We start from the raw sequence: 25,461 nt of genomic DNA on the forward strand, positions 1-25,461 counted from the left end.
TAGATATCCTCACTGGGAAATGCTTGTTGTAGCAGATTAAGTATTAGTGTCCTGCTCCAATAAACTCTTTGGAGAGAGAGAGAGAAAACACAGAGAGATGTGGTTGAATATTGTGGTTCAGATCTAAGATGCACAGTGGCCTGAAAGAGGAGCCTCTACCCATATCACACTGAGATCAAGGAAGACCCTCAGAGGGTCTTAGACCTGGTTTTAGGGGTAAAAGCATCTCCTCCTATCCACCTTATTCTCCCCCTTGTCAGACTCCTTTCCTTTATTTACCTCCTAGCATACAGAAGTCCAAGCACAATGATGTGTTGCAATGCAACCTTGCTCCCTGATGCTGTACTCTCTATACCCACCCCCAAAGCACCAGTATGTGAGCTCCCCACCATTTTCACTCCTCCCCCACTTATTCTGATCCCTGCCTGACTCCACCACCTATCTCTATAGTATTTATAGCTACTCTCAGCTGCATGTCTGTGTGGATCCCTACTCCATGCACTGTCTGCTTTAAGTGTGTCAATACTCCAAAGCAGCCAGTGAGACACGGCTGCTTGAACACCTTAACCTGTGCCCCTTTACTTAGTTATGCTTCAGATACAATTTCGATAGAGAGTACATGGGATGAAACCCAGTGCCTTGGCAGCCCTTACCCAGGCCATTCTTGAACATCCATCATTACAGTACTCAACTTGCTGGGCACCCAGACAACTTAGTCAAGAGCAGCTACCTGCAGTGTAAATGTGCTGGCCAACCAACTCTAACTGTTATCCAGAGATAGCTGGCTAAATGGCTATTTATGCCCATACAAGCTTTTGAAAATGCAGGTGTTTAGTAAAGGTTCTGTGGCTTCCAGGTATGGCACTCAGCTCCCATAGGGTGGGGGAGATGATGTTATTCCCAAATACAGAAGTTTTTAAACTGACGCGTGGCCCTCCAAGGGGTGTGTAACAGGACACACACCCCTCTTGTGAGCGCCCCCTTGGCCAAGTGCATGTGCCTGCACTCTGTTTGTGGTGAGTCTTCAGTGACTCAGCCCTCCAGCAGTCTCACACAGTTGGTCTGTGAAAGCAAAGCAAAATCCCTTCTGGGGTACAAGTCCTACAGGGGTGTATCTCAGTGCTCTCTGTAACATCTCCCTCAAGTTGCCCAGCTCTGGGATAGAGCGGTACTAGTCGTGCTGCTGCTCTAGTTCCCTGGGCCACTTCTCCGCGGCATCTTCACCTTTACCTCAGGGCCTTGTCCCGATGGAGTCCCAGCAACCCTCTCGGAGCTCCTCGCTCTCACCAGCTTCTGGCAGCACTGCCTCATCCAAGGTCCTGCAGGTCCCTCAGCCAGCCACACACCATCCATGCTCCTCCAGCAAGGAACTGGCCTTACTCTAGTCCTGCAGCTCCTCTTATACTGACCTACTGGGCTCTGATTGGCTGTGTCCCAAACAAACACTCTAGGCAGTTTCTGGGCCCTTTTCTGCAGTGGAGTGTGGCAGGGCTGTGAGGCCTTCAGCAGGGGGCCTCAGAGGGTCTGGTATACTCTGTCACAGGGGGGCATGGAGGAACATTTGGGGAGGAGAGTGTGAGTGGCAATGCCTACCTTGTGCAGTGGAGCATGGGGAGGGAGTACAATCTCTACCCCTTGACTTACCTCAGCAGGCCATCCAGCCCGTGGGTCAGGGCCACATCTGCTGTGGCCACACCCAGCACTGGCTCTGGCCCCAGAGACCATTGCATGCACCTTCCCCAACCCTGAAAACCTGAGGGGGGAGTGGCAGGTATTGGGTCTATTTTTGCCTGGGTTGGGGGGGGCACAACCCCAAATTGTAACTCAAAGTGGGGGGGGGCGGGGCGGTGCGCTCAGCTCAAAAAGTTTAAAAAACGCTGCCTGAATACCTCCAAAGATATTAATAAATACAAATGCATGCTGTATTTTCTCTGAGCGCTTTAATCTTGAAGTAAAGACTTTTACCCAGATGTTACAAAGCTCTTACATCAGAAGTTCACTGGCTATTTAAAATAAAGAAAGGGTGACAACATGTAGTTAGTGATGTCTTAGATTCTCATTTTTCAGGGTTGTTCAATTTTTTTATGTAACCACAGTTCCTTATGCATTAAACTGTTCAATTTGTTATTACCTGAGCACTGCTTATATTTTATTAGGTATGGACGTGAAGCTAATCCTTGATTCCAAACACGCCCAAACTTTGTAGTGGTTCAGATCCACATCAGAACTCTGACTCGGAAATCTATATTTTATGTACCAAGTATTTACGTCTAGTATATTGTTTTAAACATATATTTCCTTCCTCCCTCACCCCAAATACACAACACTCACCATGCAAAACACACAAACAACTCGTTTGTCACAGCGTAAAAAATAAGAGAATATGAAAAAGTTGTCTGGAACATTTTTAACTTAAAATGTTTTCTTTATTGATTAGCACACACAATGTATTTGTGATTGTTTAAATCATGCAGATATTTGTCTTACAAAACATTTGACTTCCTAAATGGTTGCAAATGATTGAAAATTACTTATAGTTGGAAATGCCTACTCTGAGGTAAGAACTTAAAATAAATTCTACTGACCAAGGGTGAGCGAAGTATAGTGAAATAAGTTTTCAAGTTTTTGGGAAATAATATTAAAGACAATATTCTATACATACTGGCACATGGGAGGCAGCCCATTCTCCTCATCTAAGATTTGATCCTCTCTTTTGACTCACGGTATGCAGATTTATAATATCTGTGGCTGTATAAATACAGGACCCCATTTTCTATTTCACGCTATTTCTATCTGCATAGCAGAATGAAGGATTAAACTCTTTGAAAAGAATATATTTTCAAAGAATTGTCATGGTTTAATCACGCAGCTGCCAGTGAGAATAAAGAAAATTGCATAACTAAATTCCCATTGTACTACTTTGAAAATTTAACACTTTTAGACAAAATATCAAATATGAAGAGCTAAAGTCCAGGTGCAAAACTGCATGCACAACTGCACATCTTCTTTTGTGCATTCAAATGACTACATAAACAAGTCTTGTGTTTGTGCACACATGTTATTTGAACACCTAAATAACTGCTTGTGCATGGAATTATGTATCTGCATAGGTCTCACTTGCACGTGTGTTTGAATGTGATCATCAAGCCAATTCTTTGGAAAATATGGAGCTTTGTTTGTCCATTAGTTGCTATTACTCTCTACCATTTCTATTTAAAGTAAATTCTTTCCAACATGAGAATTACACCTGGAGCACAAGTGAGAAAAATATTAAATATGAGTGAGAACAATATTAAATATATTCAGAAAAGGCTGAGATTTGTTTTTCTTTTGTTACGGATCCATTCATAGTGACGGTTATAGGATAACTTACAGGAAAAATATTTATAGGTTATTTTATGTAATTATACTGCACCAACAAAACACTACAAACAGAATATTTTAAAATCATATTAGGGCATGTAAACATGTCAACTTACAAAGAATACTTGAAAATCTATGTGCTAAGGGAGGTAAACATATCTCAGCCTACTGGGTTAAGTTTTCAAAAGGCTGTTTGTCAATGCAGCATAAAACATTTCCTTAGTGCAAGACTTACCAAGTGTGTAAAAAGACACTGACTCCCTGAAAAAACTCCTTTTCTCCCCTAAAAATATCTGAATAATAAAGTGATATCTGTGTTTCTCAAGTAGCTTATTAGTTCTTGCTGAGTTTTGGAACATACCCATTTATACAAGCTTAGTTTTAAAACTGTAAAAACATTTGGTGAGAAATCACTCTAAAATCTGATTCAAATATGCTATCGTTGGAAGACAGAACAGAAATAAAAACAAAACTGATCTGTGCAAGTGAAAGAAGACGTTGATTTGATTCCCTCCCTCCGCACCACTGGAAGCATCCTTGTATGACAGTTTGGCACATTACCTATCCACAAAAGCTATATTGGACTGACAGGTGCAAGGTTACTTTAGTTGTTGAAGAATCACAGTGTTAAGTATATCTGCTTCTTGTAGTGTCAGACTTTCATCTGTTAGTTCTTTATTTGGAAATGTAGTCACAAGAACAAAGTCAGATGCTGCAAATGCAGGACGGGACTGGATAATAAAATCTCGAACATCCATAATCCTGTTGAAATAAATATGATATAAACACTGAAAATTACTAATGATTTAATTTATACAGGAATCAGCTGCCAACACCAATAAAGGCAAAAAATTTGAATACTGCAAATACATCATGCACTATTTACGAATGCACTTTTGATTGTATACCTATATTTTGATTATATTCGCCAGATTAGGATGATAATCTAGGGATTCTTGCTTTCTGAATACAAGGACTGAAAAGAAGAGTAGATGTATGGTTTGTCTTATATAATAGAAAGTTACTCATCTTGTAAAATCTTGAGCTGTCTCCCTCTATAAGTGCTCCACTTCAGGTGTGCAGGTGCCTCTTGAGTCATTGATCAGAGATTTTCAGCTATCAGTGTCTGTTTAGCCTGTGCATTCGCCTATGCCTCCTTGTGCCAGACACCAAGGCTATATAGGTGTGTGCAGGCAAACTGGCCTCAGGTCCTTCTCTACCCAACTGTCCCCCAAGGAACAGTGTGAAGCACAAGGGAAGGAGGGCAGGTACTGGAGCACCCAAGGGGACACACATCTTGAAGACTGTAGTTACTGCACAAGTTGAATAACCTTCTCTTCTTCTTCGAGTAGTGTCCCTATCGGTGCTCCACTTCAGGTGATTTCTGGACAGTATCCCCAGAAGGAGGAGGGAACTTCAAAACAGAGTCCAGAACTGAAGATGATACTGTAGAACCTATTGATGTATCAGATCTGACCACATGGATAAGGAAATGAAGCTGGAATACAGGGTTGGTTCCACCACTGTTGATGACCAATACAATCCTCCCTGGGACTAGCCAAAAAGGAATTCCTGAAGGGGCAGGTTGGTGAACCCCTGACCAAGACAGAGGAGACTGATTGAAAGTCTCCCTCTTTCTTTTTTATGTCATCCCATGGGGTCGGGGGGCACCACTGAAAATGGTGGAGATTCCTACGGTGCCAGAGGACAGTAGCCCAGAGACTGGTGTCTCAGTACCAAAAGGCACTTAGTACCCATAAGAAGCAGGGACTCTGGTCCATCAGATAACATAAGGTCCTTAGAGTGCTGGAATGCTTGTGATACTGAGAAGGGATCCAGTACTGAAGCAGTAGCCCAGGCCATGGTCACCAAAGCCAACGGTACTGATGATGATTACACTCCAGGTGAAGAAGGGGGTCATGCCAAATGCGCTGGCACTGATGGCTGGACAAACTGAATCAGTACCAATGGCTGGACTAAGGGGAGTAATGGCACTGCTGGCTGGGTCGGATGCATTGGTACTGACTGCTGGGCTGAACTCGACAGTACCCCATGACTGCTCTCCTTGTGGGTAAAGGATACTGGCATCCTGCCAGAGCAGTGTCTTCTTTCCTTGGAGCTCCAGTGCTTCACAGCCCCACCAGTCCCCATAGAAGAGTCTTTGGCCTCAACAGTACCCTCGGAGACCGTAGACTTGGTGCGGAGACTTGGTCTTTTCTGGTGCTGGCTCCTTGGATTGAGAGTCTGCACTTCTCTTTTTGGGAGCCTTCCCAGAAGCCTCCAAAAATCTTCCCTTCCTTGGGGGAAGCTTGCCCCAGCGTGCTCTGGGTCTGTCTGAGGACAGGCATTCTGGAGGTGGGAGGTTTCTTGTGACCTGGTTCTGGCTGCAGGAGTGTTCTGTCATGAACAGTCTTAGCTTGGTCTCCCTGTTCTTCCTTGGCCTACACTTAAAGGTCAAGCAAAAGTTGCACTTCTGAGAGATATGGGACTCCCCCAAGCAATGAACACACTTAGAGTGGCCATTGTTTACAAGACTAGCCTCATTAGGAGAGGCAGCATTTGAAACCTGGTGAGCCAGGCATGTCCTGCCAGGAAAAATGAGTCTCCCAAAGGAAAAAAGGGTAAGGAGAACAAAGCAATCCCCCCTCACTAACTACTAGTCTCTCCATAGTAGTCGTCCATCACTGATAATGATGACAATATTGTTACAGTTCTCATCTATGGCCATGCATATGACTCTGAAGTCCAAACCCTGATGCAGAGTCAGCTGCACTGAGGGTGCAGGAAGTCCGTATCCATGATATTTGACGATGCAGCTCTATGGCATCTTTCATATGCAGCCTGGAAACAATTTGGTCAATCCTGCTCAAACCCATGGCATGCTAATCTTGTCAGAGACTACCAGTGAGTCCTGTTCTGAGCGGTTTGCTCAAGTTCTTTGAGATTGATCCCAGCCCACAACAGACCGCATTTCAAGTTATCTATGAAGCGCTCATACAGATGACACTTCTTTGTTTTGCCCTGCCTCAGCTCCCCATACAGGATCTGTTTTGGGAGGTGGTGGTCTTCCATTCTGATGACATGTCCAGTCCACCTAATTTGTGCTCTCAATAACATTTCCTCGATGCTGGTTGTGTTTGCTGTAACTATATACCACACTAACTATATTACCAACTGCTAAACTAAGTATCTTAACACTAAGGAAAAACAGAATGGCCAATGTAGATACACTAAGGCTCCGTCTCAGGCTGAAGTGGTTGAGAAAAAGCTAAGGGCAGTTTGCCTGTGCACCCATATATAACCTTGGTGTCCGGCACAAGGAGGCACAGGGCGCATGCAAGAGCTGAACGGACACTGCTAGCTGAAAATCTCCAATCAAGGGCTCGAAAGGCACATGAGCACCTGAAGTGGAGCACCCATAGGGGACATATCTTGAAGAATGAAGGTTGTGGCACAGGAATTCACTAGATAAACTCCTTTTATTTTTCAACGTAATTTACTCCTTCAGCAGTTTGAGTACATGTGTAAAATCCAATACCCCACATGTAATGACAAAGCCAAGCTAAATTAACGCCAGTTCCTTAATTAGCTTCAATTCTGAGTGATCAGTGCTGTCCCTACTTCCCAGACATGGCCAAATCTGAATGAAAAAAGAGAAGCATTACACTGTACCCCTGTGGTGTAGCTAGGTATCGAAATTTGGGTGGGCCCCAAATTCTGATGGAAGGGCAATGTCTAATACCTGAGCTCCCACCTTCACGTTGCATGGTTCCAAAATAAAGCCCATTAATAAATTCACTTAAACTTGGCATTCACACAGACTCTGATTCTGGTGGGCCTGAGTGAGCTACGATCCATGTCTACACCAGATCCATGTCTACACCCTTGATGTACCCTGAAAGTCAGCAGACTAGCTCTGACAGAAAAATGGTGGTTGGGGACAGGAATGTGTTCCAAAACCAAAAAGTTTTCTGCTGAATACCCTATCAACCACCCACAATCTAAAAACTGTCAGCAAAAGTACTTCAGATGACATCATAAGTAGTGTCAACACACAGAACAAGAAGTCATCTTAAGACAGCCAAGATGCAAATTATATAGGGCTCGAGAACAAATTTAATGCTGCAAAATTGTTCCAGAAGAAAATAATAAGCCTGTGCAATCTTTGAAGAGTTAGTGTAAAATGTCCTCTTTAACCAATAATTAAGCAAGCAGACAGCAGCATCCTGCAGTAGCTGTAGTTCCTTACTGATCCTCTACCGTACACTGGGCTGTGAAGTGTATTCTATATTGACATGATCAGTGCTTGGATAACTACGACAACTATGTGAGAAAAGGGTCACTATTGCCTAACAAAATACATGGAAACAAGTGCTTCTGGCTATTGATGCTATCTGGGAACCTAGGAGCAGGTTGGAGTCCAGAATCCCCCTTCCCCTCCTGGATGGCAAAGTTCCTTCAAGACTGGAAATACTCCCTCAATAATGGGGAAAAGCAATATCCTGGGTCACACCTTGTATCAGTTTCCCCGCTTGAGCTGATCAGGAATATTCAATGCAGTGGTTTGTCACAAAATACTGATTTGCCAAAACTTTTTGCAGGAACATGCCAGTTTAAACAAAAAACTTTTGCCAGGAAAGGTTTCCTGGGTTGAGGAGGGAATTTCTGGTCTAAATGAGAGAGACACCTTCCTCCTCCACCACCACCAGAATAGCCCATTGGTTAGGGCATTCAACTGGACGTGGGAGATCTAGGTATGAGTCTTGCTCTGACTGATTCAGACCAGGGACCTGAACGTAGCCTCCCACATCCCAGGTGCGTGCCCTATGCACCATGCATTGACTGTTCTGGAGTGTCTCTCTCTTCGGCTCTTTGCAACTACATAAAATGTCACTGTTTTGTCCATATGCAGAATGGGAGTGTTTTTGAAATCTCAAAAATTTTAACAGGACAGGAAATCTGTTTCCTGCACAGTTCTATTCCCAATCTATCAGCATCACCTTTATTTTAATTGGACTAAGCCTCAGCCACCTTGCTCTCAACCAAATACTGGGAAAGAAGGAAGGTTGTATTATTCATGTCTGCTAAAATAAAGAGACCTAGCATTGCAAGTCCCTCTGCTCACTGATTGTACCACAGCCGAAACTGTCTCACTCTGCCCACCACAGTTCTCACATACATGTAGAGCAGGAAATGTGACAACAGTATAACTTTGCCAAACTCTGCACAAATGCACTCTTAGAATGGATAAGTAATTGCATAACACCACACATCAAGCAGCCAAACAGAAGTAATTCTCAAGGCTATATCCAAACTAACAGCCAGAATGATATGAGTATGGACGATGAAAGTTATATTAATTTTACAGTTACCAAATGCCTGATCACCTCCAAAAGTGTAATTCTACATCTAGCGTTCCTCTACCGCAAACATTCATAATTAATAAACTGCTTATACACTTTACCTTTGTTACCATCATTCTTGCCTTTTTATATGCCAGCTGCTATTTTAGTTCTTTTTTTATCTTACTGAAAGAAGTGTGGTTACTTGTATCTCTGTGGCATTAGTTTACCTGTGTGTTTGATTGAACCTTTGTATCAAACGGCTTCCATCCGCTAGCCTAATCTGAATTTTAGTTGTTGCAATGGAGTCATCAATCAGAACAGTTGCATTAAGAATGGATTTTTCCTCTTCTTCTGGGGAAGAAGGTGTACTGACAATTTCAGGTGTGAGGCTAAAGGATTGAAATATAGGTGTTACTGAAAGAATTAAACCACAACTGAAAAGATGTATTTTAGAACATTTCTTATCTTTTTTTTCTATCTGAAACCAGTATCATGCACTGTATGCTAATTGACCTGGGTATTGAAAACAGTGTCAAAGCTGTCTGCATTAATACATGGATAAGATTTTATAAACATGCACTTAGTTACACAAGAACATTTTCTCCATACATGAGGTTTCTTGTACATATGTTTTTATATACAGAACTATTTCACACAGGGATATAAATATTGTTTAAAAAGTTAATCGTTTAAACGATTAAAATTTTTTCACTTAAATGGTTAACCGATTAAAGGACCAGACTGGTGCGGCTGGGGCTGCTCCTGCCCTTGTGGCTGGGGCCGGCGGGTGGGCTGGTGTGGGGTTAACGGTTAAGGTGGGTTAACCAGTAAGACTAATGCTTACAGGTTAACTAGTAAACATTTTACATCCCTAATTTAATGCACATCACTACGAAAGAGGGAAGGCTAATACAGTTGCATAATTTTATATATATGGACAGATGATTATAAAACAACCCGCAGGTTGCAGGTTGCCCATCACTGGCTTACACTGAAAGCTCCAAATCAAAAACCCATGCAGTTAATGGAACCAACTTTTGACACTTACACCCCACACACCTTACCTGCAAATGAAAGCTTTTTCAGCAAATTCATTTGAATATGTCAGTTAAGTGCAAAGAAGGAAGACTTGGAGAGTGAGAATCTGAACAGGAGTTTTGAAGCAACAACAACATGTAGCTATTGCCTGTTGTAATCAAACAAATCTGCTTATGTGATCTTAGATGTGTTATATATTTATTTTAACATAGTTAAAAATTAATTACCATATATACTTGTTTATAAGCCGACCCCCCGCCAAATGGATATGTAAAAATAGTAAAAACTGCATGACCCTTTCATAAGCCGACCCTATATTTCAGGGGCTGGCAAACTTTGGCTCCCGGCCCGTCAGGTCGGGACCTTTTGTTCACTTGGGGCGTCTGCAGGCACAGAGCCCCTCACTCCCAGTGGCCGTGGTTTGCCATTCCCAGCCAATGGGAGCTGTGGGAAGTGGCGCCACTTCCTGCAGCTCCCATTGGCTGGGAACGGGAAACCACGGCCACTGGGAGCTGAGGGGCTCTGTGCTTGCAGACGCCCCAAGTGAACAAAAGGTCCTGACCACCAGCAGCTTACCCTGACTGAACAATAACTGAACAAATATGTCTTCACTTTCAAAATTACAGTCAACTGCATGCCACTTCCCGCACCTCCCATTGTCTGGGAATGGCGAACTGCGGCCACAGGGAACTGAGGGGCGCCATGCCCGCAGGCTCTCCAGGTAAACAAAACGACAATGTATTAGATAGTCAATTCAATGATTTCATAGAGTTTAAAATCACCACATTTTGGTGTAGACCCGTTTATAAGCCGACCGCTGCTCTTTGATGCGTCCTTTTTTACCAAAAATATTTGGCTTATGAACGAGTGTATATTGTAAGCTATTTCCAAAAAGGTATCAGAACTGCCTTGCTGACAAAATTAGTACACATTATATAACGTGGTGAGCATCAAGCAGTTGAGATGTTTACTATTCAACTGCTAGGCATTATTGAGTTAGTCTATAAGATTGCTCTGGAGCCTATGATTCTGTGTTACATAAAAGCTTGAGGACAGAATGTTACACGTATATTTTTTTCTGCTTCTTCTTGCTGAGTTACCTTGAATAGTTTTTTAAAGCCTTGTCTAAAAAGGTATAATATCTCAAGTCTGATTAGGGATGCAAGCTGACTGTCACATCTCAGATGCTCAGTCACTAGAACATATTTTGCAGTTGCACTATTATGTAACTGTTTAGAATTTTATCATCTACATATTCTTGCCCCCAGATACCAGATTAAGCAATTCAAAGGCAGGTGTCACATTCTTTAACATTATTGCTTATGTTTCAATTACTATTATCTATGTACTTCAGCTTTTTGTGGCAGCCTTTGAAGCTCTCACCAGGATTTCATTGGAATTCAGGTTTTAACATCATGCAATTTATTGTTCATATTCATTTTGTGTAAAATAAATCAAGCGGGATTCTCAAATTAATATCTCTTCTGTTTAAGGATACCGGACCTGTCAATTGTGTAGCTGGGAGTCTTATATTCAAAGGTGTCACCAGTTCATATACTATATCACAATATTTCTGCCACTGGCATTTCAGCCAATAGATACTTTAATTGCTGCCATACAGAAATCCTATCAAGAACTTGGTCAAGTATCAGACTATGAAAATGTCTATGGCTAAAAGCAGAAAATGACAGAGAAGGATGGGGGTTGGATGGTTCAGGGAATTAGTAATGGAATATACAGTTTGCTATTTATACTGAACGTCATTGGATTAAATACAGACCAAGTACTGACGGCTATAGGGTTGAATGAATTAGTGGTCTCAGTCAAATTCCTGTTGAACTGGTGCCTTCTTTAAAATCTCCAACAAAGTAGGCAAAGTTTTTGGCAGTCTCACGTGAGACAGCAAGGAATTAACAACGATCAAGACTTAAGTGTGAAGGACTACGTATAAAGAGTGGTCCTTCCAGATCAGGGTTGAGGCATATTGGCAAGGTTGCATGAGGAATCCTATACTACAGCTCTCGGCATTCTACCCATTCAAACAGTAAAATAAGGGCTTCAATCTGGTTGGCAATCAATCCATTACTTTTAATCAGCTACATTTCCTTAATAAAGGAAGGACAGGTCTTTGTATATATTAATTTATCAAGTGTCTAGGTAAACTGATCTGGCAGACTGGAATGACATTCCACTATGAACGTCAAATTCCACTTCATGATTCTCTAGAAACAGTAATAAAGCAGCAAGTTTAAATTTGAATAGAATAATCTTAACATCCTGCATACATTTTTTTCCGATGATTATAAGCAGAACTGGTAGCACCACCCTTCGTTAAAGTTGCCCAAAAATGTTCCATTATTAGGATGGCCATACATCCTGTTTTGGTGGGACAGTCCCCTTTTTAAGCCCTGTCCAGGATGTCCTGACATTTTTGGCAAAAGTGTGCATTTGTCACAAAAGCTAATGGGTCAAATGCACAGTTTTGCCAAAGCAGAGGAACGTGGCGGGGCAGGGGTGTGACGATGTCAGACCTTGGGCTGTCAGCCCTAGCCCTGAGTGGTGGGGCTAGGGTTTTCAATCCTGTGCTGGGGGCAAGGCTTGGGTGAGCCCCACACCGGGGGTGGTATGGGTGTGGGATGGTGGTGGTGTGGAGTGGTGGTGGAAGACTTGCTACGTCAACCCTGGGCAGCAGGGCTCAGGCTTCAGCCCCAGCCCTGGGTGGCGGGGCTAGGTCAGTCAGCCCTGCTCTTGTGGGGAAAGGCTCGGGCAAGCCCCACATGGGAGATGGGGAGAGAAAGGGCCTTAGGCTTCAACCCCAGTCCTGGGCAGCAGGGCTCAGGCAAGCCCCATGCGGTGTCCTGTTTTCCCTTTGGGAAATATAGTCACCCTATCTATTATAAGACCCTGTTTTTAGTTGCCTATAACTTGGCCAAATGTTAAGCATTCAGGCTGAAATGTTCCATTCTGGGTGTCCACTTCAGGCTGAATTTTTTGTAAAATTTTAGCAAAAATGGTTGAGCCACATCTGAGAATAAAGATAAGGGTAAAATACATTGTTTTCCCAGTGTTAAAAAAAAATCTTACAACTTTGGCAACTCCATTCTTTGAAACAGGGACTTGAAATTCGGCAGGGGTATCACCCTGATTTCAAGGGTGCAGCTTCTGCTGTTCCCACAAAAACCCCCTAAATTTGACCAATTTATACAAAAAAACCCCCACAGTATGTGATCATGTAATTAAGCAGGGCTGCCCAGAGATGGGGGGGCGGGGAAGGGGCAGTTTGCCCCAGGACCCCTGTTTCAGAGGGCCCACAAAATGACAGAGGGGCGGCTGAGCCAAATTTGAGTGAAGAGGTGTTGCAACATGGTGAACGGGATTGCAATGCTGCTCAGGTTTGATGCCTGCCATCAATAATGCAGGGAGCGAATTGCCCATCTCATTCAGGCCCAGAACCCATAGTCAAGGTTATTGGCATCTTTATGCCAGGCTTGAGGCAACCTGCCACGCTGACAGCCCAGAAGAAGGAGTAAGGTCAGGGATACTGTTCCCGCTAGTGACAGGGCTAGAGTTCAGGGAGAGGCAAGACCTGGCTACATGCAGAGAAGAGCATCCCCATTCCTGTGGGGAAGGCAGCAAACATACAGGCCTGGGGCCTCGCTGACCCCCTCCGCCTGTATCCTTTCCCCTCTTCCTAAACTTTCATTCCATGGTAATTTTTTTTTATTTGGATGGGGACATCAATTTCAGATTTTGAACTGGACCCCCAAAACCCTCTCTGCAGCCTTGAAGACTGTAAAATAAGGCATGCACACAATGGGACAGAATTACATTGCAAAGGCAACCTTAATTGGTTTTCTAACTTCTAAGTTTTGACATATTTGACTTGTGATATTTTGGATTAATAAAGTATTTGTTTTCATTCACTACATTCTTTGAACAAGATTGATCAGTAAACGCTTCCGGTATTAACTGCCATAAGTGGAAAGTGCACTGAGTTACCTTCTCCAGAAGTCTCCTATAACTCAATTAAAATCAGTGTTTGAAAACATTACAAAAATAAAATGCATCTTTTGCGGTCATCCTGAGTCCTACTCTTCTCTTTAATTGCAAATTACACATGCACATGACAGAAGAGAACATTAATTTGTTTACATTTTTTTTTACCTTCCAAGCTTTTGTCCTTCTCCACTGAAAGCTTTGAATTTCAATCTAGGCTTTACATATTCCTGTTCTTGGTGGTCTTCCATATCCAAGTTAACTTGGCCACCATGCACCAACCGTTGAAGTTCCAAAGGAATCTCTCTTAAATGCAAAAATAAACCATTTTAGCTGTCTCCTTAAAGTACACAATAGAAATTCCCAAATACAGTAGAGTAAAACATTTCAGTATGGATCCTACAAGAGCCTAAACAATATTTTAATAAAGAGTGGAAACTACTGCCCTATCTGTATCAAAATGCAGAGGAATCCAATTGCGCCTACTTCTTCTAGAAGCTAGAGTTAAATATAAAGACTAATGGAATGTATAATTAATGTAGTTCATTATTAAGTCACAAGTTGAAATCTAGGGTGCACTGATAAAATTGTACACTCATTCATTGTAATAGCTACATTTTGCAAATGATGTTCAAGCAGATGAAGTTACTGGGGAGTTCTGTGTTTAAAAAAAAAAAGTGAGATGGAATATTGCCCATACTTAGATATTTTTAATATTTTGGTTGAGAATTTAAAAAATAATCCAGAGGAACAGAATTAGAAATGTCTAAAAATAGTTGCTGTAACTTTAAATTTATATTATAATTTTTCACTAATCAAACATTTTTAAAGTTTTCTCAAGTAATCTCTAATGCAGGCGTGGGGAAACTTTTTTCTATCAGGGGCCACTGACCCACAGAAAAAATCAGTCACAGGCCACACACAGCCCCACAAGCCGGGGGGGGGGGGGGTGTGGCGTGGAAGCTCAGGGCTTCCCCCACAGTAGCGGGAGCCAGCTGGGGGCTTACCCTAGACCCCTGGGTGGAACTAGAAATGAGGGGTTCAGGGTGCAGCAGTGGGCTCCGGGCTGGGACAGGCGGTTGGGGTATGGGATGGGGTGAGGGTTCCGGCTGGGAATGCAGGCTCTGGGGTAGGGCTGGGGATGAGGAGTTTGAGGTGCAGGAGCAGGCTCAGGGCACGGGAAGGGGATTGGGGGTGCAGGTGGGGGTCTGAGAGGGAATTAGGGTTTCAAAAACTGGGGTGGGGGTTGGGGTGCAGGCTCTGGGAAGAAGTTTGGGTGTGGGAGGGGGCTGAGACCTGGGGGTTGGGGTGCGGGGTCTGGGAGGGAGTTAAGGTGTGGCAGGGGGCTCAGGGTGCGGGCTCCGGCCAGGTGGTGCTTACCTGCGGCAACTTTGGTTGGCTGTGCAGTGGGGCTAAGGCAGGCTACCTGTTTGCCCTGGCCCCGCACTGCTTCCGGAAGTGGCTGGCATGTGCAGCCCCTAGGTGGAGGGGCAACCAGGGAGCTCTGCACAGTGTATGCTGCCCATGCCTGCATCGCCGGGCCCGCAGCTCCCACTGGCCGTGGTTACCGGCCAATGGGAGCTGTGGAGCTGGTGCTGGGGGCATCATGCGCAGCTTCCCTGATTGCCCCTCCGCCTGGGAGCTGAGGGGAGAATGGGGGGTGGGAGGGGAGGGCGCAGAGGCTCAGGGCTTCTGGCCCACAGCACAGAGACTTGCTGTGAGCTGGATTAAATTAAGTAGTGGGCTGGAGGTTCCCTACCCCGGCTCTAATGGAATACATTTTTTTTGCCTGTCAATCACAGTCCTTAACAGGGATCTTACTCCAACTGAGGGGAGGAAAAAGGCCTTGAGAAATAATCAACTGATTATTATATTGCAGTAGCACCCAGGGCCCTCAATTAGTAACATCGCCCCACTGTGCGAGGTGCTGTACAAATACAAAGACACAACCCTACCCTCAAGATCTTACAATCTCAAACAATCAATATGTAAAGGGTGGAGGGAAGAGGGATGAAATCTAATATATACATATACAATAAGAGGTATAACATGGATTTTGAAAACTGGACTTGCAGTCACTGGAGTAATTTCAAGTGTTCAAAATGTATTTCATTTTATAACTTATAACTTCAATATTCCTCCTCACAATAAAACTTGTAACCCTACATAAACAAAACTAAGCGTGTTGAGTAAATATTAGCAATACTATATTTTACTTTTGCATAGTGCCATTCAATTCAAAGAATCAGTCCTTTGCAAGTCTTCATACATTTATTTATTTATTTTATATACCGCCAAAATGCATCCACCTCTTCGGTGGAGCTCAGCTGTTTAAAAACTTATATCAACACTTTTCCTTCTATACTGTTAAGAAAATACTTTTGCTAAGATTGCCTAAGATAGCAAATCATGCTTTTCACATACATAGTGGACACTTCACAGGTATTAAAACTAGGGCTGTTGATTAATCTCAGTTAACTCACACGATTAACTAAAAAAAATTAATCATGATTAATGGCAGTTTTAATCTCACTGTTAAACAATAGAATACCAATTGAAATTTATTAAATATTTTGGATGTTTTTCTACAGTTTTTCTAAGTGTATATTATTTTTTATTACAAATATTTGCACTGTAAAAATGATAAACAAAAGAAATAGTATTTTTCAATTCACCTTATCCAACTCTCTGATGCGGAAACTACAAAATCTGAACCACCAAAAAAGAAAATCAACCTTCTGCTTGTGGCATCTGACTCATATAATGAAAATGCATCGGTCCGCACTGCTTTGGATTCTTATCGAGCAGAGCCCATGTCTGCATGGACACATGTCCCCTGCAATGGTGGTTGAAGCATGAAGGGACATATGAATCTTTAGCACATCTGGCACATAAATATCTTGTGACGGCTACAACTGTGCCATGAAAAGGCCTATTATCACTTTCAGGTGACATTGTAAACAAGAAGTGGCCAGCATTATCTCCTGTAAATGTAAACAAACTTGTTTGTCTTAGCGATTGGCTGACCAAGAAGTAGGACTGAGTGGACTTGTAGGCTCTGAAGTGTTACATTGTTTTATTTATGAGCGCATTTATGTAACAAAAAAAAAAAATCTATATTTGTAAGTTGCACTTTCACAACAAAGAGATTGCACTACAGTACTTGTATTAGGTGAATTGAAAAATACTATTTCTTTTGGTTTTTTTACAGTGCAAATACTTGTAATCGAAAATAAATATAAAGTGAGCTCTGTACACTTGTATTCTGTGTTGTAATTGAAATCAATATATTTGAAAATGTAGAAAACATCTAAAATATTTAAATAAAAATTGTATTCTATTATTGTTTAACAGTGCAATTAAATCGCACAACTAAAAAAAAATTAATCGCTTGACAGCCCTAATTAAAACATTATTCATGTTAAGGAATAACTACACCTGTTTTGCTCAGCCCAGCATAATATGAATATTCAAACAGAAGGAGGCATTTGTTGCAGTGAATAAACCGTGAATTATTTTGAATCACAGTTGGCACTTCTGAGCCTACTACTGCCCAGCAGGAACTAAAAGCATACCCCCTATGGAGATTATTTCTGTTTGAGCATATTCGCAGAAATACATTGCGTGGAGTGGCAATGTGTGTAGGCCCCTTGTTGCGTCAGAGGGCGCGCGCGCACGTGTGTGTGTATATGCAGATAATGCTAGCTAACATCTAGGCTTCAGAGGTCTCCTCAGTGCAGCTATAGCATAATAAATAGACAGTCTATGGAATAGTCCCATACCGCAGTCCGTCTCCCATCACAAAAAAAGTTTTCAAGATAGGAGGAAATTAAGAAAGCGTACAACATCAATCCTTATAAAATTGCAGGAGGCATAAATGCCTTTTGATCCATTGCAAAGAGGTCCCTATGACAATATACACTGTCTGTATCTCTGCAGTAACATTAATCAGCCTAATCTTGTTTCTGGTACAATGATTATTTAATGTTTCAGTACTCGGTTGCTTTACACTGCAAAAAGGTCATATACTTTAATATTCATCACTGTTTTATTACTATTTCCCTTCTCTCCAACTGATTGCTCTGATATAGTCAGCAAAGTAACCACCATTATAACTTACCCTCTTTTAACAGACTCAAGAAACTGAGCATTTGTTGGGTCTGTGTAAGATCTCAACTCTCCATCATCTAAACTGAAACCATTCCTCCACAGTTTAAGCAAAATTTGAACCTATTGAGCAAAGAAAGTATAATAAAAAACTAAATGAAAAAATTTCTAAGCAATTATCTGCTGATCTTTTTTGTTAGCTTTGTACATATTGGCAAACAGAGTACTGAATCTAAAACACACACACATTTTGGAGCAAAACATAGAAACATAAGACAGAAGGCAAAAGAAATAAAAATACTGTGTTAGTTTTTGTAGAGAGATTTTGGACTGTCATTTTTAGATTCCCCCCCAAAAGTGATATAGACTTCTAGTAACATTGGCACTGTTGCTACAGTTGAAATTACAAATTCAATGGTACTGAGACCTCAGACAGATTGGCACCCTTGAACTTCACAATAAGCCTTGACTTTTAACAGTGACATAGCTAATAGATAAAATACAAGGTACACAGAAAATATATGCCAACAATAGTGTACTAGGCTTAACAGGTGATGCAACTGCTTTCAAAATAGTGAATACTGTTTTTGTTTAAAATTGATATAGCACCCATAAACTTGCAGACTACTACTACTATTCTAATCACTTGTGGAATAAAGCAAGAGTTAGAATTAGTAATTCTGATAACTGGTTTTATCATTGTTATTTTTATTGTAACACCTAGGAGCCCCAAGTCATGGACTAGGACCCCTCTGTGATAGGCACTGTACAAACACAGAACAAAAATACACACCCTGCCTGCCCCCAAGACCTTACAATCTAAGTATAAGATAAGAGACAACAGATGGGTACAGACAGACTGACCGGGGAGTACAAGGAAACAATGAGACATATTGGTTAACATGATAGGTATGTATGTATTCTCAGCATACCCAGCAACATAACGATTGCCATATTTTCTGTAGGCTTCAGGGCAAAGGAGAATTTTAGAGGGATTCAAAATAGGATAATGAGTTTGTTTTGTTTTACAGGGAGCTTCTCCAAGGCACAATGGGTAGCATAAGAGAAAGCATGAAGGTACTTGTCTGCCAATTTAACAAGTGGGTGATGGAAGCTAGCATCATGGGCTTATTGGAGGTAGGAGTCAACCTTTCAATATTGAATGAGAGATGACAGGTAGGGAGGCAGATAATCATGAAAGGCCTTGAAAGTGCAGACAAGTAGCTTATATTTGATACAACAGAGAAGAAGGGAGCCAGTGAAGGGATACAAAGAGAAAGGTTACATGGTCAAAGTAACGAGCTAGGAAAATGATCTTTGCAGAAGCATTCTTAGTGGAAATAAGCAGGGCAAGACTGCATTTGTCAAGGCCAGAGAAAGGATGTTTCAGTAATCAAGATGCGATTACTTAAGCATTTATACAACACTAAACAATTATGCAATGTTTTATAAAACATAAAAGACGACATTCCTGCTCAGAAGAGCTTGCATTCTAAAACAGACGAGGAAAAAATTCAGGAAAATGTCTGGGTGAGAGTGTGACTTACTGCCAGGGAAAGTTGGTAAGAACAATTCAGGGTAAACAGAAGAAATATGTGGAAGTCTGGATTTACAAGAAGCAGCAAGAGAGTGCGCACAAGTTTAGGAAAAGCATAAAAAATGAGGTATAGAATAAGAAAAAGGAGAATGAGGGAGCAGCAGATACAGATGATTATAGCACAGAAAAGGAGCATGCAGGAGCATAGGAAGAAAAAAGAGTAGAGATAAGGATAGGGCAAAATTATGCAGAACCTTAAAGGCAAGGATGAAAAACCTGACGCAGTAAGAAAAGAATCCAGCAAAAGGGCTGAAGGGGACAATTATAAGGGCAGAGTAGACACAGATAAAGATGACTTTAGCAATGGTATTTTGGAAAGTTTGGAGGGAGGTAGAGGTGAGAATTCCAAAGACCACAGAGGAAGTGGTTGCAAAAAGGAAGAGGAAATATGACAAAAGCATAGACAAGGGTTTTAACAGTAGCTATAGCTGAATTTTGGTTTTTTAGGGCTTGCAAACACAGGACTTGTGCAGAAATCCAGGGTGTGAATGTAGAGCCCACTAGCCTACTGCACAGTAGCAGGCCATGTGGACCCTGCTACTTTGCACTAAAAGTTCTGTAGTGTGCTTTGATTTACTGCTGTTTCTTACAACCTGTTTCAAACAGCAGTATGTCAAAGCACACTACAGAACTGTTAGTATGCAGTAGCATGATCCACACAAGGATTTAGTGTGCAACAGGCTAGTGTGCTGTTCATTCACACACTGGTTTGCCGCACACTAAGTTTCTATGTAGACAAGCCCTTAGAGAGGAAGAAGTGACAGAACTTAGCACTAGTTATGGTGGGGAAAGAGCAGAAGTCAAAGATAACACCAAGGTTGCAAATATGGGAGAGTAGGGGAGTGGAAAATGGTGTTAGAGAAGAAAAGAAAATGAAGAAATTTTAGGAGAAAAGTTCAAGGTTGGAGAAAATGGGCTTGAGATGGCAGGAGGACATTCACATAAGTATATCAAACATAGTTGAAGAGGTGGACAGAGGGATGAAGATTAGAGAAAGAGAATTAGATTTGTAAAATTATTTCCATAGAGGTGTTAGCTGAAATCAAGTGGAGCTATCTTGAGCACAAACGACAAAGAGGAGATGACCTAGCACAGGACCCTGAAAGGCACCAGAGAGAGAAAGATGCTTTAGTGTTAATTTAGTTTTACTGATGATATTATAGTGTAGTTTTACTCTGAAAAGTGACTATATAAAATGGCATCATCTTAGTTCACAATTCTATTCCCTGTGTATATTCAGGGTCACGTCTGCTCTCGTTAGTGGCAAAAGTAAGTTTGACTCTTCTTTACTCCTGTTAGCACTGCCGACCAAGCTCAGCTAAGATTCAATTACTGCTGATGTTTTTTCCATCTTGTGCATCAACTAAGTTGTTTATTAAGCTCCTATCAGTCACACCTATCCAAGTCTGATGAAAACAATGGCAATCAGGAAACAACTCTTCTATTCTATTCAATTTGTCATACTGATCCCAGCACTTTCACAGGTGTAGCTGAAGGCCCAATTTGGATGTTAGAACATTTATTATTGGTGATGATGCATGGTATGGAAAGAACCCTGTTTGACTCTCACTGTGCAAATAATATGAAAGGCTGCCAGGAAAAGACACCTCTTTCTAACTATAAACGGACACAGAAATCACTGAGCTACAACAACACAGAACACTATGAAGCAGGAAGAGATTGAAGCCTCTTCTACAAAGTAGAACCATTCTGGTTGTTTTCTCTTCACCCTAAATAGGACTTAAAATTAGTCAAATATAATATTTATTTTCTTTCTACACAATATCAACTTTAGAAGGATCTTATTTAGCTAGGGAGTATTCCAGTAGCTTACTATCAATGACACTCAGTTTTCTATCTCACAGGGAATATAGACAACACACAAAATTACAAGTTATGAATTGTTGTGAGATGCTTAATAGGGCTGAATCAATACAACTAATTTCTACAGAGCCTTTAAATATTGTAGGCAACTCCTCACAAAATTAAGCTTTTAATTCCAAAGGAGCACTTTGCAACTCAGATTAGAGTCACAGAGCACTCACAGAAATACAACCCTTTCTTTTCACAACACTGAACCCAGTCAGCCAACTTCTTTGCCAAACACCTCTTTCCTCTACCTGCAGAGCTTATGTACTTCATAATCTATGTATTTTTGTCCATGTAGACCCTTTGGCTTTAAGAAATTATTCTTAAAATGTACATTACATGGCTCTATAGCTATTCATTATAAACAAAACTATTGTTATATAAAAACATTATCTTGAAAACTTGGGCTTCAAACATTGCCAACCAGTGGTCAGAATGTGTAGCCCTATTTTCTGCTATTCAACATTTTACGTACATCTTGCCCATTCTGATTTTCTCCATATATATATTCAGAGCGCTTCCATGATGAGTCACCCAATCTGTATCCACCACCTGAAAATGACTGATAAAATATTTTAAAAGAAAGTTAATTAAAAAAATTAAACAGCCAGAATAGATACATGAAACAAGTTACAAAAATATTTAATGGGGTGCAAGCATATAAATTAAAATGTGAACAAGCCTGCTTTTTTAGTTAACACAAACACATAATGTTCTAATTGATATGCCTTCTAATTAGCAAATTAGGTAGTTAGAAATTATAACCATGCAAAGCAGTCAGTGTACTATGAAATGTTAAGATTGGAAATTGAACATTTGCAAGCATTAGTAATATAATTCACGAGACAATAAGCCATTTAGGCAAAAATAACTATAATTCATTTGGTTTTCACCAAACTATCTTTTTTATACTTACTTTAGCTTTACTAAAATCACCTGAGGCTCTTGCGGCTTCATCCAGTGGAACTGCCCCATGTTCTTTCGCCTCTTTGAAAAGTTCATCAACAATTTTACTGGGATTCTTATTATCAGAAGGCCCAACAATCTGTAGTCCGCTATATTCTGAGTCACCTGAGTAAAATCTTTAAACAATAATGTACATCAGTGACAATCCTTTTGAAGTAATTGATGGACACCCATTTTTCAATAAAAAAGCTCAGTAAACAAATGGAGCCAAATTCTGGCACAAGACCTCTTCACTTTGATCACAGAAGCATTCATCCAGTTCTGGCTTTTGCAATACACAAAGAAGCACTGCTCAAAGAATTGTTACAGTATTGGACCTCCAAAGGTCTAGAGGTTCCCAGAGGTTAGGAACCATGGTCATATTTTATAGCGAACGCAGTCCTGACATAGCTGTGGCTTTACATGCCTTATCTTGTGTGGATTCCACCAGCTCCTGGAAAGAATAATCTCCACTGGGAGGTTCTGTGCATGAGACTATGGCTGGTCTGATCAAAATAAGGATGCACAATTAACATTGCCTTTGTAGAATTAAACATACAACTGTTTGGGGGAACAACTAAAAATAGCACCAAAGTCAGATTTTAGGCTTAATGGTCAATTATGGTCACATTTCTAACAATATTAGTTCTTTTTAACAACAATTAATTTATATTCTGAGGCACTTTGGAGTCTGCAGTAACTTCAGAGAAAACCACTGAATAAAAGAAACAGTAGTAAACATCTAGTTTATTTTCAAAATAGACTAATTTCTAGCCATTGCAGGAGATCCATTTCATAGGAGTGTATTATTTAGTAGTTTTATTATCTATAATCAGAAGTTATATACATGCCAGATAGTAAGATTAAAAGACTAGAAGTGCTTGGGGCTAATATGTGCTTAGACACCATGGTGATGGATGCTATCCAAATTTAGACAGATAGATATGACATACTGTCAAGCTGTAGCATCTTTAATGTCTGTTTGATTTGATTTTAAACAGATAATAAAATGCTGAATGCTTCCTATTCTCTTTGGGCATACTATTTAAGTATAGGAGGCAAGGTGAGTTGATTCAGGATAAAACAAGTCAATCTGCTGCTGCTTACTAGAATAAAACTGATTCTGCTATCTCAACACTTATGTCTATAAACTAAGGGTGATGTGATGAAGTGGAGCTGGAGGTGATTGTTCTAACAAGTTAATAACTTATTGCTAGCAGTTTAAGGATTAAGTGTTACCTTTAATATTAAATACAAGATTCACACAACTGAAGGTAACAAAGGAACAAAGTTAAGCTGTGAAACAAGAACACAAACACAGAGAAGAGTTGCAAGGAAAAGCGGGGAAAAGATTCATTAGAAAAGGTTTTTTGAGTAATGGCCAGAGTTAGATTATTCTAGAGGAAAATTACTCAATATGCACCTGTGTAAATCTGACTATGAACCAAAAACGAAACTATTAAATAAAAGGTGCTCGAGTGGCTTACCAAACATAATGGACAGTAATGCAGATGTAAAAAATAAGCATATTTGGAAGAGCTACTAGCACATTTTAATGCCTCTACATCATATTCATTTCAGTTCCAGAAATAAAATCTAAGAAATATATAATTATTTACAAAATATGTAACATATAAATTTGATTTAATTCTAAAATTTATTTTCCTAAATTTGGCCTGGGCATTATGGATTATCAAGAGCAATACTTTGCCAGGGGGCAGGGAGGTTATAACAAATATTACATGTAAAACCAAAGAGATTAAGAATGGAAGCCTACAGTTCAGAAAGATTCAGATTATAGGTTGAATGTTGGACAAAGCATTTTATTTTAAATAGGAAAGGCTATCCTCCATACCTTGTGTTGCCATTTCCCTCTAATGAGTCACACAACAGCCCTTATGTTAACACTTAGAGCAGTGGTTCTCAGCTCTGATCTGCCGCTTGTTCAAGGAAAGCCCCTGGCGGGCTGGGCCAGTTTGTTTACCTGCTACGTCCGCAGGTTCAGCCAATTGCGGCTCCCACTGGCTGCGGTTCACTGCTCCAGGCCAATGGGGGCTGCAGGAAGGGTGGCCAGCACATCCCTTGGCCCGCGCCACTTCCCGCAACCCCCATTGGTCTGAAGCGGCGAACCGCAGCCAGTGGGAGCCATGATTGGCCAAACCTGCAGACGCGGCAGGAAAACAAACCGGCCCGGCGCGCCAGGGGCTTTCCCTGAACAAGCCGTGGACCAGAGTTGAGAACCACTGACTTAGAGGAAAGACTAAGATCAACACCACTATGAAGAAAGAAGAAAGGGAAAAAAAAATGTATGAATGAAAAAAATAAAAACTAAATTAATATATTCATAATTGTTATAGATAAATAAGCTTCTGTTTTCTGTTTTTACAGTACCTTTGGTTTTCTTTGTCATCACTCATGCTTCTTTCTGGTTTTCTCAAGCTTCTGAAGGAGTCAATTTTTAGACTGCCAACAAATATTTTAAAAAAAATTATTTGATGATTACTGATATATACACTGCATCATATATCCATGGTGACAAGAACTTCACACTTTATGACTGTCCTATGTAAAACAGTTTTGTTTTTTTTTAAGTATACAAAAAACTAAGAGAAAGAGCAAAAATAAGGTCTCTCAAAAGTTCTGACCTGATGGGTTCCAACAGCCATTCAGGCTCACTGTTTAAGCATTTTATAAAATAATTCTAAATCGTTGACACACTGTAACAGCATATGTTCTTTTGACCACTGTAAATAGTTCCAAATATTTGCCATGTAGCAAGGAAAGAATGGAGGGCAGCTCATTTAGGACCATACAGCAATACCCTTATGCATGCTGAATGACAATTTACTTCAAAAGTGGCCTCACTGACATCAATAGGTAACATTCAGTGTGAATAAGGGTTGCAGAATCTGGCCCTTAACCTTCAATTATATTTAAAAACTGGTTTTGTAGTACAGTATCTCCTCGCTTAACGTTGTAGTTATGTTCCTGAAAAATGTGACTTTAAGCAAAACGATGTTAAGCAAATTCAATTTTCCCATAAGAATTAATGTAATTGCGGGGGTTAGGTTCCAGGGAAATTTTTTTCACCAAGCAAAAAACTATATATAAATAAATAAATAAAAATATATATAAAAACACACACACACACACACACACAAAATAAGTTTTAAAACAAACCATTTAATACTGTACACAGCA

General features: G+C 40.8%; 1 protein-coding gene across 1 annotated transcript in view; it reads right to left on the reverse strand.

The window, feature by feature from the left end:
* Positions 1 to 2,448: 2,448 nt before the first annotated feature.
* The window catches only part of UBXN2B (UBX domain protein 2B), a 28,194-nt gene continuing 5,181 nt past the window's right edge, over positions 2,449 to 25,461 (reverse strand). The window contains exons 3-9 of the mRNA XM_077808991.1: positions 24,652 to 24,723; positions 22,232 to 22,397; positions 21,791 to 21,877; positions 17,863 to 17,972; positions 13,911 to 14,048; positions 8,936 to 9,097; positions 2,449 to 4,125 (exon numbers count right to left, since the gene is read on the reverse strand). Coding sequence (XP_077665117.1) covers positions 3,963 to 4,125; positions 8,936 to 9,097; positions 13,911 to 14,048; positions 17,863 to 17,972; positions 21,791 to 21,877; positions 22,232 to 22,397; positions 24,652 to 24,723 — 898 coding nt within the window. The 3' untranslated portion in view covers positions 2,449 to 3,962. The remainder of the gene's footprint in view (positions 4,126 to 8,935; positions 9,098 to 13,910; positions 14,049 to 17,862; positions 17,973 to 21,790; positions 21,878 to 22,231; positions 22,398 to 24,651; positions 24,724 to 25,461) is intronic.

This window comes from Eretmochelys imbricata, chromosome 2 (assembly GCF_965152235.1).
Source record: "Eretmochelys imbricata isolate rEreImb1 chromosome 2, rEreImb1.hap1, whole genome shotgun sequence".
In the NCBI taxonomy this organism is placed as follows: domain Eukaryota; kingdom Metazoa; phylum Chordata; order Testudines; family Cheloniidae; genus Eretmochelys; species Eretmochelys imbricata.